Here is a 16,659-nt window from a genome sequence, read left to right as displayed (position 1 = left end):
TTCTAATTTTTTATTTATATATACCATTGAATAGATTAATTTAGATAGAATTATTTTTATCATGTTGGCTCAGATTCCTCATGTGTTGTCTGCTGCTCTTGTGGTTTCCAGAATCCAGACACCTGTACCTGGAATTATTTCTTCTTGTGAGCTGATGATGATGATACATGGAGACTGAGAGGCAGTTGCTGTTCTCTGACCTCCCCACTGAGAGGTCGTTGCGTTGTCTGACCTCTCTCCTCTTCCCCCTGCCTCTAATTTATTTCGTTGTCTGTTCACAAGCAACACCTGTGTCAGTAAAGGCTGCCCCACAACTCCCTCGAGTATCACAGTCCATAGCTGCAGAGGCTCTCGTAGAATTGACCTGCCCTTTCACCTATGCATGGTCCTTAACACTTATGAGCAATTGATATTCCAGCTGCTGCTCTATGTGAAAAGTGTTTTTTATAATAAAAAAAGTAATTTTATTTATATAGTTTGTGGATTTGCTTTGACAGATAGACTCCCAAGTATATTTTTATTGTTCATAGTTAAAATAAATGGAATTTCTCTCTTTATCTTTTGCTATTGCATTTTGTTGGTAATATATTGAAATGCTGGTGAGTCATGTGATTTTATTTTTTACATCATGCAACTTTACTGGAGTTGTTAAATATTTCACGTAGTTTTTAGTTCATTCTCTAGGATTCTTTAAATATATCATCATATTATCTGCCAACAGTGCTAATTTCATGTCTTCATTGCCCATTCTAACGCCTTCAGGTTTTTTTTTCTTCTCTTAATGTTATAGCTGGCATAATAGTGATGATGATAGGAATCCTTGCTTTACCCAGATCTTATTGGGAATGCTTATACTCATTACAGATGATCCTTGCTGACAGCTTTAGATAGATACTATTCCATTCCATTGGTTCTTATGCTTTCTGGTATTACTAAAAAAAAAATTAGAATAAGTGTGATATTTTCTCTGCATCTCTAGATAATTTTTGTTGGTTTCGTTATTAATATGGTCAATAGTTTTTGAAATATTGAACTAGCCCTTCCTTCATGGCAAAAATCCCTCCATGATCATAATATGTGATCTTTGGGATATATTGCTGTGATCTCCTTACTATTAAAATATTTAGATCAGTATTCATTAGGGAAATTGGTCTATAATTCTTGTCTTTTTGTTTTTCCTGATTCAGATATCAGTACTGTTTGTATCACAAAAAGAATTTGGTAGCACTCCTATTCGGCTATTTTTTCAAATGGTTTATGTAGTATTAGAATTAATGGTTCTTTAAATATTTTGTAGAATTAATTTTGAATCCTCTACTTCTAGGGATTTTTGCTTAGGAAGCAGTTGATGAAATGTTAAATTTCTTTTTCCAGATAGGGTTAAGTATTCTACTTCCTCTTCTGTTAATTTAGACAACTTATATTTTTGTAAATATTCATCCATTACACTAAGATTATCAGGTTTTTTTGGCATGTAATTAAGCACAATAGCTCCTAATAATTGCTTTAATATCCTCTTTATTAGTAGGAAACATACCATTTTCATTTCTGATATTATTAATTTTATTGTTTGTCTTTCATAAAAAATAGTTTTATTTATTAGTTCAATGGATTTGTTACTTTCAGTTTCATTAATCTCTCCTTTGATAATCACAGTTTCCAATTTGGTGTTTAATTAGGGATTTTTAATTTATTCTCTTTTGTTTTTGGTTGTATGCCCAATTCATTGATCTCTTCTTTCTCTGTATTATTGATGTATTTAGATACAAAATTTCTCCTTAATACTGATTTGGCTGATCATAAATTTTGGTATATTTTCTCATTGATTAAATGTTATTTTTATGGCACTTTGATCTGAGGATATAATTAATATTTATGCTTTTCTGCATTTGATTGTGAGGTTTTCCTCTAATTGATTTTTTTTCCCTAATTGACTTTTGTATGGATGCCATGTGTCAGTGAGAAAATTCTATTCATCATCTTAACTTGTTTCTCTTCATTTTGTGGTTAGATCTATCTCATTCTGTGAGGGAAAAGTTGTGATCCTCCCATAATGTTTTATTGTCTGTCTCTTCCTGTAAACCCATTTAGGTAGATTTTACGTACTATATATATGTTTAGTATTGATATTACTTTATTGGGTATAATACATTTTAGCACCTAGTAGTTTCCATGCTCATTCCTTTTAATTAGATTTATTTTCTTTTTTGCTTTGCCTGAGATCATGGTTACTATCCTTGCTTTTTTTTTTTTTTTTTAACTTCAGCTGAAGATTCAGTTGAGATTCTGCTCCATCTTCTTACCTTTACTCTGTATGTGTCTCTGCTTCAAATGTCTTTCTTAATAAACAATATATTGTCTGATCCTGGTTTTTAATACAGTCTGCTGTCTATTTCCACTTTTTAGGTGGGTTCATCCCATTCATAATTATGACTACTGTGCATTTCCCTCTATCCTAGATTTCTCTATCCAACTGAGTATATAAGTTTTTCCTTCTTTTAGCCAATTTGAATCAGAGTAAAGTTCAAGCATTGCTCACCAATCCTTCTTTCCCCACTTCTACATCATGTAGTTTTTATGTGAAATAATTTATTCCATTCTACTTCTCCCTTCCCTCTTTTCCTGGTATATCTCTCTTTTTCACTACTCAGTTTTTGTTAATTAATTTGCCATTTCATCATGGTCAACTTACCCATGCCCTCTCTATACATACCTCCTAAATGGCCCAATAATGATATCTTTCTCTGTAGAAAGGTAAACAACCAATGGGTTTTCCCATTGCTTTTTTTCAGAGCTAGTTCTGGGGATGAAGTCTTGAAGTTTTCTGTTCTTCCAAGGTGTTATGATGTAAGAAAAGGTGTCATTACTGTTCTCCTGTCATGTAAGCAACCACAAGTACTGTTTTCTATCCTTAAGCTGTGAGTAGAATCCCTACTCCCTTGTGGCCAGAAAATTTAGTATGTTAGTGCTCCTCCTTCCCCTGGTACTGCACCTGGAACTGAGTATAAACAAGGCAACAGAGTTCTGCCCCCAGTGCCAGCAAAGAATCCCTTGTCTCTTTCTGACCATTTGTCCATCCCCTTTACCATCTGTGGGCTACTAGCTCCAGAAACTGCTGCCAGATTCAGTCAATCCCAAGGCATGCTACTGGCTTGCACTAGGTATCACCCATTGCTGACTGCCTTATACAGAAATTCAGAACATGAGACCTCACTGCTGCTTATTCAGCGTACTGTGCATTGATCTAAGCTCCAAGTGAGCTTAAACCTTTCCTGCCAACCTTCTAAGTTGTCTTGGGCTAGAATATTGTTTTGCCCAATCCTTTTGTTGTTTAGCCACTCCAGAAATCATTTTGAGGTGTCAATTTAAATTTGTTTGGAAGAGAATTTGGGAGATGTTGAGTGAATAAGTACCTTTACTATCTTCACTCTGCCTCTACAAATTGGTGATTTTTGATTATCTTTTTTATCGATTTTAAAATAAGGGTTATTTTGTCACTACCTGTTAGTAATATTTTTTAGAAAGTTTTGATATCAGTAAAAATAACATAAAAATATACTACACAGGATCTGTCTTTTGCTACATTTCCTCTTTAATACATGGTTTGGGTTTTATGTGAATGTATACTTTAACAGACATAAACAAGTGTTTCAGGTTTTCCTGTTGGCTTTAGCATATTTTAGTAATTGGTAATAACGTATTTTAGAATCTCTAATTCCTACTTTTTTAACAGTCATTTCTACTGGTGCAGGACCTTTCTGTTTTAATTTATTGTATTAGACTATAAGCTTCTTGAGTACAGGCAACTTTTTTTGGCTAAACTTTGTATCTGTCTCATACTTAGCACTTTGCAAAAAAGACAGTTAATAAACATTTGTTATGTTTTTTATTAGTTGGGCTACAAACAAAACTTTACTGACATACTGCTTTCTCAGCTTCTGCAGTTTGCTTCTAGCATTTTATTCTATGTTTGGGGTGCTGATATATTTCCCTTGGTTGATTTCTTGGCTGTCCAAAATAATCAAAATAACATCACTATGTTAGAGTCAAGTTACTGTGACCAGCTACTTGGTCAGACCAATACAAGCTCAATGTTCTGCCACAGGTCAGACACAAATAGTCCTTGTGAACATTTGGGATGGATTCTCTAACTTTGTGTATTTTGTGTTTCTTTGAGCTACTTCAATTCTGCTTTTCTCATAGAGCATGTTATTCTGAGTGATCCTGTACTAGAATCTCCCATGTCATACAAGTAATTCTAAAATTCTTAAGAAAGACTTTGAAAGTGTCCTTATATTGCCTCTTCTGGCCACCTTGTTATTGCTTTGTGGCAAACATACATTTGTCATTTAAACAATATGGCCAGCCCAAAGGAGTTGCACTTTCTGCAGCAGATTTTGAATGCTTGGCAAAAGTTCAAGAAAGTATCTCAGTGTCTGATATTTATCCTGCCAAGTGATCTTCTGAATCTTCCTAAGACAATTCAAATAGAAGCGATTCAGCTTCCTAGAATGGTGCTGATACACTGTTTAAGTTTCACAGGCATACAACAATGAGGTCAGCACAACAGTTCTGTAGACCTTTAGTTTGATAATTAGTCTATCTCTCTCCCACATTTTACCTTGGAGTCTCTCAAACACTGAGCTAGCTCTGGCAATGTGTGTCAATCTCATTATCAATGTGTACGTTGCTGGAAAGTATACAACCAAAGTAAGTGAACTTATCCACAGCATTTAGAACTTTTCCATTTGATATAATTAATGATTTCACATATGGATGGTGTGATGCTGGAGTACCTATGTTTTCTTGTTGTTAATTGTTAGGCCAAAATTAGTACATGCAGCAGAGAATCCATAATTTACTGTATCTCAACTTTAGAAGCTGCAAGCCTCTACAATCATCTTCAAGCAAAAAATCATGTACCAGCACTTCCACTGTAGTTTTGGCTTGTGGCTTTTTCAAATTGAAGAATTTACATCATTGTAGTAGCTAATTTTGATGTCATGTTTATCTTCATTGAAGGCATTTGACATTGTGGCTGAAAATACCATGCTAAACATGGGAGCAAACACACAGCTTTGTTTCACTCTATTAGAGACTGGGAAAGCTTGGGAGCATTGTCTGTTTTCCAGAACTTTGGCAAGCATACCATCATGAAATTAATATATACTGATTAACTTCTCTGAGCAACCAAATTTTGCCATAATTTCCCATAAGCTCTCACATTTAATAATATCAAAGGCTTTAGTCAGATCTACAAATGTTGTATATAGACTTCTGTGTTGTTCCTGACATTTCTTCTAAGGTTGTTGGGCAGCAAAAACCATATCAACTGTTCCGTGGTCCCTTCAGAAGCCACACTGGCTCTAAAGTAGATGACCTTTTTCTAGATGTAGGGTCAATTTATTAAGGAGGACTCTGGCAAGAATCTTGCCAGCAATGACTAAGAGACTCTACTGTGATTACCTTTTTAGAGGTGATCAATGGAGGCATCCTTTAAATTCCAGAGTATAACTTCCTCTTGCCATGTAATCTGGAAAATTTCAGTCAGTTTTTATATAAACAATGGACTCCCCCCTTGTAAATCTCAGCTGGAATAGAATCAGCATCAGATGCTTTACCACACAAAAGTAGCTTAATGGCTTTCAAAACATTTCAGTTTTTTAAAATCATTCAGTTGGAACTTCAGCTAGGAAATGACTGATTTCAACCTGAGGTAATAGCATATTTTGGCTTCAGCATTGATTGATGAGAACACTATGGAAGTGTTCAATACATTTCTCTAGGATCACGTCCTTAATATTAATCAGTGTGTCTCTATCCAGAATGAGTAGTTGAGATGCACTATAAGACTTTGGACCAAAAATAATCTTCAGTGCATCGTACAAGCACTTTGCATTGTTACTATCAACATAAAGCTGAATTTCATCTTCCTTTTTACTAAACCAAGAATCCTGCATCTCTAAGTTTTGATTGTACTTTACTTTCAATGGAATTGAATGCTACTTTCTTAGAAGTGGATGAACTATCCTGTTGGTACATAGTCTGTGGAGTTCTTATGAAGATGGTGTTGGTTTTACAATCAGAACTAATCTAGTAAACAATTCGTATGCCTTCCAGAAGGAGTGAACTATAGACTTATAACAGTGAAAGTTCCACTGAACTTCCATTCAGTGCTTATCTTCCACCATGAAGAACTCTGATGAGGTCAAAGAAAACTTTTATAAAGACCTGCACATGGTTATTATCCATGTGCTAAAAGAAGACAAGCTTCTAATTCTGGGTGACTTTAATTCTAGAGTAGGCACAGACTATTGGGGACATGTCAGGGAGTCCTCGAGAGGAATGGAGTTAGAAACAGCAATAACGTGGTCACTTAACTGTTAAAGATATGTGCATCTTATGACTACCTCTACACCAATACTATATTCCCTTTACCTAACTTCAGTGAAACTTCATGAATATATCCTCACAGCAAACATTGGCATTTAATAGACTGAATATGGAGACAGACAGAATGTGAGATTGAGAAAGACAATATGTGCTGCAGAGTGCTGGACTGATTATAGATATATCCCTTCCAAGCTGAATACTTTGCATTCATCAAAAATAGTGGCCCCAAAGCAAAAAGACTACCAGAAGAATTAATGTCAAAAAATTAGAGCTCTTTGAGAGGGAATAATTTGTTGCTAATTTGGAGGATGATAATTAACTTGGTGATTAGGCCTTTTTCTGAAGTCATCAGGTAACATACAGCCCCCTGTCATAGACCCCTTCTGAAAACCCTTCTAGGGACATATCTGATCTTGTATTTTCCTGCCATACCCACGAAAAGCTACAACGAGGCATCAGATTAATGATGATGATCAAAACAAAAATAACTTAATATTTGTTGTATTAAAGTTTGTAGAAAGGCATTACCAGACTTAATAAAAGTCTTTTTTTATATGTTTCAGTGAATCTCAAAGAAAAAACATCACGTTTTCTGGACCTCAGTCCACAGTTAGAAATTTTCAGGATCCAAATGCATTTACAGTAGAAAAAGTAAGTGAACCCTAATTCCAAAGCATTGTATTCATTCAACTCTTCTTTTAATCCTTATGTAGTATTGGTAGTAGACATTGTGATTAAATATAGTCTTTATTGATGAAAACATTATTAGATATTTAATAATCTAAATTTGATAAACTAAAATTCTGATTAAAAACTCATTTGTTGTGATAATCATTGCAGCATTATGGTTAGTATGTCCTTTCAAAAAAAAAAACCCAACAATATCATGAATAATTGGACAGAAATCTGAAAACAAGTGACACTAAGTTCTTAGATTAACAATGTAATGTAATAATACATCTTAATTATTCATAATGATAATAGGATTCTTAAGTTCTCTGTTAAGTAACTAGTAGCATTTATTTTCCTGTTGTGGAAATCCACTGTTCCAAAGCATTAGTGGTCATATGACTATCATTTCAGTATCAAAATATATATGTATTCATATCACAGTGTACCTTATCTGCACATTATTTTAAAATTCAGAATGAGACTTGGTCTCTTTGAAAACAGACCTTCTTCAAAATAATGGAAGTATACTATTAAGAGAAAAAATGGGAAAATAGGTGACTGGTGAAGGGGAAATTGTCTCATCTGGGAAGAAAGGTTGACAGAGCTGCTCCCTAAACAAAATTCATTGGGAAGAAGTTATCACTAACTTCAGTCTCATCCCAGAATTTAACTATTTAGTTGACATCTAGTAATTCCACTAAAATTATTATAAAGTTTCTTTTTTGTGGCCTTTTAATAATTTTTGATATTTTCTTTTTTCAGCAAATGGTTATTGAAAATGCCAGAGAAAAAATACTAAGCAACAAATCTCTACAAGAGAAACTTGCAGAAAATATTAACAAATTCTTGATTAGGTAAGACATAAATCAAAATATCAAACTAATCTTATCCAATCTAAAATATTTGTGCTTAAAATATGTCTTATGTTGGTTCCAGTGACAGTAACATTGCTCAAGTACCCAAGCAAGCAGATAGCAATCCTACTGAACAAGAAGCTTCAATTGATGAAATCCTGGGACTTCAGGCATGTACAAATATAGATGAGAGAGAGAGAGTGAGAGTGTGAGGGTGTATGTGTGTATATGTATGTATGTATGTGCATGCATGCACGCTCAAAGTATAAAATGTTCTTTATGTTTGCACTGATTCTTACAGGTTTCTGTATAAATTTACTTATTAATCTATGAATTATTAGACCTTTAATTTTATCACCATTATTATTTCAGGACTGGTTCTTTAGACTTGTGGTATATTTTCTCTTCAAAAAGGGAAACAGTTATTAAATAATAGAAATTAGCCAGCAACCTTTAAAGTAACTATGTGGAATGTTTATTCATTTTTTGGTTTTTAAATCTCATCATTTTTTTTTCACATCGAATGACTGACTACATGGAAGTGAAGTTAAAGTATGCTTAATAGTACAAGCATTGTGACAAAGTAGAAGGGTCTGTTTATTTTTCAAGTGTGTGGAATACGTGCGATATTAACCAGTTCAGAGGAGCAACCTCTCTGGAGAAATATTTTTAAGATACAGTAAATGCCAGTACCAGGTTGTTGAGAACTTTGGAAACATTTCTAGGCTCTAAAAATTAATTAGTGTTCATTAAAATTTGTATCAGAGTAATGATTTAGTTTTTTTAAAGTTTTCTTTCAAAGGCTAGCACCTGATTTGAGAGTGTATGCCATTTATTACCTTGACTAATGATAGTGCTTTGATACTTGATAAAACTTAGCAGTATCTTGTAAAAGAAAGTATAGATATTGCTTATACTTATATCTCTAATTCTTAGCACAGAATAAGCATTAGTGGTCATATGGCTATCATTTCAATAATAAAATATAGATATACTCGTACATTGCACCTTTTGTGCACATTACTTAAAAATTCAGAATGAGATTTGATCTCTTTGAAAACAGGTCTTCTACCACACAATAGAATGAAAGTAGAGAAACAATGAGAAAAGAATAGATGATTGATTCAGGGGAAATTATCTTATATGAGAAGAAAAGTTGAGGGAAAGCTGCTCCCTTAACGAATTAAGCACTGAATTTATGCTTTTATCTTTCTGTCCTTCTCAGTGGTGTTGTCATTTCCACTGTTTAAACGTGGGCTGAGATGTAAACAATATAATTCTTGAAGTATGTTATATTCTACAAGTTTTTTGAATATATTAGTTTTTCAACAACTCTTAACTAATTCTTTTGTTGCTATGTTCATTTTCATTAGACTTGTAATTATTGTATTTTCAATCTTTCCAGAGTGAAATCCATATGTCTGAAGAGGCTATACAGGATATCTTGGAGCAAACAGAGTCAGACCCTGCATTTCAGGCCCTTTTTGATTTATTTGATTATGGTAAAACATTTCAGGCAATTAATTAGTCTTTGTTTTGTTTTGGTTTTGGTTTTTTGTTTTTGTTTTGCTTTAGTTAATTAGATTTTTTTCCAGTTCTTTAAGAAATATCAATAGTATCTTCTCAAATTATCTCAAATAAGCTTTTCCTTCCATTTCAGCAAATACAGTACATTTTAATTATGATCTCTAAACTAAAGGAACTTCGGCTAAGACAAGTTCATTTTTGTTTGTTTGTTGTTGTTTTTATAGCTTTTTATTTACAAGATATATGCATGGGTAATTTTTCAGCATTGACAATTGCAAGACCTTTTGTTAGAATTTTTTCCCTTTTTCCCCCTACCCCCTCCCCCAGACAGCAGGTTGACCAATACATGTTTATATATATTAAAGTATATGTTAAATACAATATATGTATACATGTAAGACAAGTTCATTGTAGATCAAAGCTTTTTATTAAACTATTGTAGAAAATTTTGTCTAGTACTTGTTGAAATCCTGTCATTTGCCCAGCTCTTTTTCAAGCAAGGTCGGGTTGTAAAAAAGCAACAAAAGATTTCAATTTTTTCCTTTCAAATTTCTTGCCATTTTGGAGGAAATCTATGAATTTACATAAAATACCATACATAATTTAAAAAGCAAGAGGAAATGTCTTCTGCAACTGAAGTTTGAATTTACTTTTTTTCTAAAGCAGCATAAATTGTTCCATTCTTCCTAATGTTTGTCTGTTTAATCAGGATTGAATTATACATAACTGTTTTCCTATTTTGAAAAGGTAAAGCAAAGAATAATAAGAGCATATCACAAGGTATTTCTAATCAGCATTTGGAAACCAATCAGAATGTTCTAGTAGAGGAAACTAATCTAGCAGTTGGAAACACTTTTGGAACTGAACAATCTAGTAAGTATCTATTAATATTCTCAATCCATATTTTAATTCTTAGTTTCTAAAATCTCTAATTTATATGTCATTTAATACAAAAGTTTATGTAAATAAATTACGTTTTTGTCCCTTTGATGTCCTCTTCTGCAGAGGAAAATACTGCACCTAGTTCCACAGAAACTATTTTAAGTATAAAATTATTGAACTCTCATGTCTGAAATTTGTCTGAAATCACTAGTTCCTGGATTTTTATTAAATATTAATTAGATTTCTTTTCATTATAACTTTATGCTACTTCCCATAGCCAATCTTGTCCTTATGACTATGCCACCAAACTCAGTCTATGAACAGTATCTCCTAGTAAGCATGTAACAAATACTAGTTAAAATTGAGTCAGATTCTCTGCTTAGAATCCATCTGTCTAATACATTCTCCTAACTTATCAATACTACAGAAATTATCTTTTTGTTTTGTTTATGATACCACCCTCCTTAAAACCTTATAATGACTTTCCAGATTTTTATTGTTTAATTTCAAATTTTCATCAATATTTCTTGTCAAAAATTTTTCTTATACTTTTATTTCTCTTATTTATCTATATTCCAACCCTCTCCTTTATTTTTCTGAGTATGCTTATTTCCAGTTCCTTAGTTTTGTTGTCATTATATCATAGATTTTCAGAGTTTACAGGAAATTAGCTAGAAATTATTTCATCCACCCAAATGGGAAACTAAAGCTCAAAGCTAGATGAAATAACTTGACAGTCATACAATTAATAGAATAAACAAAACTAGAATTCATTTTCTGAATCTTTGTTTCTGCTCTTTTCACTATACTATAGTATGAGAAGTTTCTTCCTTAATATATATGCAAGGCTATTTTTACTACATTCCCTGCCTCCCTTAATCAGACTATTTTATGTTTCTTATTTCCTTTAGAATATTTCCTCATATCAGAGAAGGACTTGTTGCTCCTAACCTTGTGTGTATATCCTAAATACAAAATCCACACTGCTTCTTTTTCCAAAGTATTTAGTTTTTTTTCCTAAACCCTATTATGTATCTTACTTTAATACATATGATAGTAAAATGCAAATATTATGATGGGCTACTCATATATTCCAATTTTTAAAATTCTGCTTACTATGTATACTTTTTGTTTGTCAATTTCAGTGTTATTTCTTCTAGAAGGCTGAGATTGTAATCCAAATTTCATGGAAATTTTTAATTTCCATTGTATAAAGGCACATAAATTAGATTTTTGATAAATACTTGATGATTATAGAAATTACCACTTTTGTTTCCCTGGTTCTGAAGGGTTTTCAGCAACATAAGTAATTACAACTGCTAGTCTGAAAGATTTTAAAGATGGGAAGAAGATAAAGAGAGTCATAGAAAAGTTCATTATAAGGAAATAGCTTGACTAGAAAAAATTGAACAAGGGAGAAATAAGAGAAAAGAAAAGTGTTGGAATAAGTAGGGCAAGTCTTCTAGTTATTAATACTCAAAACTTCTTAACACTTTTCTTGGCCAGTAAGAGTTTTTTAAAGAACTTTAAAAACAAAATCAAAGCAAAACACATTATTTTGTGCTTTAACAAACTTATACTAAGCAAAGTGTAATTTGGCTGGTAGCGTGCTAAGTCTTATATATGTACCCTGTAAATATACTTACATTGCATATGACTAGGACCAATATTTGATACATGACAGTTATCAGATGATAACAGTCTCTCTTTTTCCCTGGTAGAATTTTAACATTTTTTTACCCTGTTAGATGATAAAAGTTAGAATTGTGATTGGTAAAGATAGAAAGATACTCATAAGAGTTTTAGAACAAAACAGTTTCTTAAGAGTATACTGGTGAGAAAAAGATGATCAGTTCATTAATAAAATAATATATATAGTGAACAAAGCCTCTTCAATACCTGAAAATCTCCTTATTTTGTGATAATCTAAGTTACCCTACTGTTTTGCAGATGACCACTCTGTTGAGTCTACATTTTGTACAGACTATCATACTGAAGAAACATCATGTGCTTTGAAGGATGGCAATGGTGATGATCATCTTAAGAAACAGGAAACCCAAGAACAGTGTGTCCCAATGGGATCTACCCTACAGAAAGAAACATTTAAAGCACCCTCCTGTGTTGCTTCTGAACAGAGGTGTAACCTTGAAATCACCTTTGAATCTGTGCCTAATTTGAATGACTTTAACCAAAGAGGAAATTCTGGTCCTGAATGCAATGAACAATGTACAGAATTGTACACAAATCAACTATCTAATGAAAATGAAATGGCTTTGGAAATTGGAAAGGACTCTTCAGTGTCTAATACCCCAAATACATCTGAACTACATCCTGATCAGTCCAATTTGCCTCTGGCTTCATTTGCTTCCCTTGATGAAGTAGCAGAAAGCAATGAAAATTTAACAAGCCATGGGAAAAATTCAAACCATTTTTTACCAAATATTTCATTAACTGGAAAATCATCTCAAAAAAACCAGTGTTGTGAAAGTCCCAGTGATTCTGTAAAACTTAAAACTATTTTTCATAGCTCCAAGTCACCCGATTGTAGTGAAATGCAGCAGAATAAAATCGAAACAAACGATATTTTGCCCATTGCATCACATCAGTCTTCTGATTGCTTAGATGATTCTTCAAACAATACAGTCTTACTTGGCTCTGTTCACAGTTCAGGTTTAAATTTGTCTGATCAACACAAAGTAGAGGGTCCTCTGGAAGAATCTGTCACTTCCAGCAAACCATCTAGTAGTCAATCTTTTGTGGATTCACATCATTTGGAAAGTAAAGGTTTGCCATCAGAGCCCTCTAACTCAGAGGAAATAGCATTGGAATCACAAGAACCATCATCTTCTGTAAAAGAAGATGGTGGTGGTGTTCTTCTATCCCCTAGCAAAAGTGTTGACTGTAGAGAGATTGAAATAATGCCCACTGAGAGTAATCCTACAGAATATAGTCATTCTGTTCCCTCGGAATCCCTGTGTTCTTCAGTGGGAGAGATTAATACTGAACCTCAAAGTACTGGTGAATATGAACATTCTAAAGATTCCTCAACTGAAGTAGATCCATCAAACATAGTATCACTCAAAATTATCATAAGTGATGACCCATTTGTCTCTACAGATACAGAGCTAAACAATGCTGTTTCCAGCATCACTGGGGAAAACTTGCCTACTATAATCTTATCTTCTCCAGCAAAATCGCCAGTCAAAAATGTAGGATTAGTTAAATGTTTGACTTCAGAAGAAACTTCAAATACTGTTTTATCTGCTGAAAAAGTAGGGGACTCAACATTAGTAGAACAGAGCCTTTTAGTGCTCAAACCTAAAGACACTATAACAAATAACATACAGAATGATGATTGCAGTGCATTTTCAACAGCCATCACACCAAGTGTATCTCAGGATGGAGGATTTATACAGTTGATGCCAGCAACAAGCACAACTTTTGGCAATTCCAATAATATTCTGATAGCTACCTGTGTGACTGATCCAACAACCTTGGGAACAGCTGTCACTCAGTCTAATGTTGTAGTGTTACCTAACAATTCTGCACCTATAGGTGCGCAGCCCCCACCACCACAACAGTTACAGACTCCTCCAAGATCAAACAGTATGTTTGCAGTGAACCAGGCAGTATCACCTAATTTTTCACAAGGTAATTCTAAGAATATTTTGGTGGTATCTTTCTAGAATGAAATCAGCTTTATCCTTGGGTGGGAATAGGTTTAATTAACTAAAAGTAAAATAAGTAAATGAAATCCTCAAAAGATCATCATGATTATATTCACATTTTTATTTTATCCAATTTCTCTAACTACACCTGTTTTGCAGAACCACTAACCAAAGTGAAATGTTTTTGAGTTTTACTTTTTTTTTCCCCAGTTACACCTAACAGTACTGACAAACTATGCAAAAGAGACTGAATAATTAACATATTTATTGAGTTCCTACTATAAATCTGTACATGGAATATTTCTTTGCTGTGGAGAATAATAAAAAAAAAAAATCTGACATGGTCCCTTGTTGGAGAGCTTGTGTGGTCTTAATTAGAAAAACCATAGTTGCTAAAAACTACATGGCAATGAGTCTAGGCCTTATACAGGAACAGGCAGGGACAACTTGAATTGTTTTTTTAAAAATGAGTCAGATCTGGGGAACTCAGTGTAGAGTTCACAAGGTGTCATTTGGGTATGGATATTCCAGGTAGAGGTGACAGGCTACTAATTAATCCCCGAATAATTAAATAAGTGTATTAACTTTTGTATTCAATGGTGATATTTACTTACAAATTTTAGTAAACCATACTGTTTTTTATTGTTTTTCCAGTAAAGTTGATGGGTTTGCATTCATTGGTTGGAAAGCTTTTTTTGCCCATGTGAATAAAATGTGGGAATGAATAAATAAATTTACTAAGTGCTTCCTATGTGCAAAGTATTGTGCTCAGTACTAGGGATATAAATAGACAAGCAAGACAGTCCCTGTTTCCAGGACCTCTTGTTTTAATAGGAAGGAAGTTGCAGATCAGTTGGACAAGCCATATGGTTCATAGGGGTACTTCAGCAAAGCAAGTAATGATTCATCTTATTTAGTGTCATTTCCATTAAGAGGGAAAACCATTTCTGGAGTTAAGACTATTTCATAGTAGCAAGGACTTTAAAAAGGGTGGTAAACTTTCTTTTCCAGGTTTTTAGTTTATGTGGCTATTGAGAGAACAGAAACAACAGCAGCTACAAAAGTAGTAGCTAGGTTATTTCACAGAGATTATTTCCTTGAATAATTCCTGGACTGGAAGATGGTTAGAGGTAACATTATTGCTGTTACAATCCTTGAGCTTATCTTTCCATTAATAGTAGGGGGTCAACAGAAAGGGCAAGTCTTTTCTCCAGTGTGATCATTACTATTAGGGCTAGGACAAAAGAAGGGCTGATGGTTTGGGTGGCAGTGCTGTTACCCAGGCTATAGGGGTTAAGGTGCTTTTTTCATGAGAGTCTGAGGAAAGGTGGTAGCAATGGTTTGACTCCCCAGGTGACTTTAGCAGAACCATGTTCAAAAACATTGTTGATAACCTACCTAGGCAAATAAAATTTTCTTTAATACTTATCTCCTTCAAGAGGATTATTATGATTTGGTCCTCTATTTCTAAAATCTTATTTAGTTAATATAGTTCCTATGGCATTTAGGATTTAAATGAAAGCAGTACAAAAACTACTTTAAGTTCTATAAAGATGCCTTACATTGGCATGAAGGTGAATGTGAGTTCTCAAAGACTATGTCAGTAAAGTACAAACTCTTTCATGTCTGACTGATCTGGAAAGACTTCAAGTAGAAGCCTTGAAATATCTTCCAATAACAAGTTTAGCAAAATTCAGAAAAGCTCATCACTAGAAATCTGGCCACCAAGTAACGATTTTTTTTTAGCTACAAATACTCATGAAACCAGAGAGGAATTGCAGGGGAGAATATTCCACTGATAAAATCAGATTTCTCAAATGTTAAGAAAGAAAACAAAACAGTATTCATTTTGTACCTATCTCCACTTGCCACCTCTAAATTAAGACATATTCTGGGCTGTTTCCAAGAGGAAAGATAGAAGGAAGTATAATTTTATAGAATCAATTGCAGGGTGTTAATAAGGATTATTATGAGTAAAAAAAAAAAAGCCCTTTATTATTTTTAATTTTAGGATCTGCTATTATAATTGCCTCTCCAGTCCAGCCTGTGCTCCAAGGGATGGTAGGAATGATTCCTGTATCAGTAGTAGGACAAAATGGAAATACTTTTCCAGCTCCTCCCAGACAGGTAACATTTTGATTGCTGTGGGCTAAAAATGGAGTAGTGGAACATTTTGAGCATACTTTAATGTGAAGTTTTTTTTTATCCAGGTCCTGCATATGCCTTTAGCAGCACCTGTCTGTAACAGAAGTGTTCCTAAACTCCCCATTCCTCCAAAATCCCAGAAAGTCCAAGGAACAAGAAACAAGCCTAGTACAGGTAGGTACATTTTAAAGCTGGCTAAATAACGTCAGTTTTATATTTCTTATTTTTCTTTGTGGCAAGGATTATTCTCGAAGTCTTCTAATAGAAAGGGACTTCTAGATTTCATTTCCTACTCCTGAATATTTTTGATACTTGGAGCTCTTACCATTATTATTTTAAACAATTCTGCTATTATAACACACTTTTGTATTTCCCTATAACTTATATCTATTAGTTCTAAATATCTAATGTCTCTTCTATATGATTGTCAGTTCAAATAATTCAAAATGGTCATCACAACTGCCTTTTCATTCAAATCTCCCTTGTTATCTGACTTTTCTTCCATAATGTCTCCCTTC

The 16,659-nt window shown here is 33.5% G+C and overlaps 1 protein-coding gene across 2 annotated transcripts in view; it reads left to right on the top strand.

Annotated features, from left to right (window-relative positions):
- The window catches only part of LOC127554955 (protein NPAT), a 50,599-nt gene that overhangs the window by 24,983 nt on the left and 8,957 nt on the right, over positions 1-16,659 (top strand). For both annotated transcript variants that reach the window (XM_051986932.1, XM_051986933.1), the window contains 8 exons: positions 6,957-7,044; positions 7,828-7,919; positions 8,002-8,089; positions 9,325-9,421; positions 10,194-10,319; positions 12,279-13,979; positions 16,008-16,123; positions 16,207-16,315. In XM_051986932.1, coding sequence (XP_051842892.1) covers positions 6,957-7,044; positions 7,828-7,919; positions 8,002-8,089; positions 9,325-9,421; positions 10,194-10,319; positions 12,279-13,979; positions 16,008-16,123; positions 16,207-16,315 — 2,417 coding nt within the window. The remainder of the gene's footprint in view (positions 1-6,956; positions 7,045-7,827; positions 7,920-8,001; positions 8,090-9,324; positions 9,422-10,193; positions 10,320-12,278; positions 13,980-16,007; positions 16,124-16,206; positions 16,316-16,659) is intronic.

Source organism: Antechinus flavipes, chromosome 3, assembly GCF_016432865.1.
Source record: "Antechinus flavipes isolate AdamAnt ecotype Samford, QLD, Australia chromosome 3, AdamAnt_v2, whole genome shotgun sequence".
NCBI lineage: Eukaryota > Metazoa > Chordata > Mammalia > Dasyuromorphia > Dasyuridae > Antechinus > Antechinus flavipes.
Note: the sequence above shows the minus strand (reverse complement) of the source record. Positions and strands in the feature narration are given on the sequence as shown.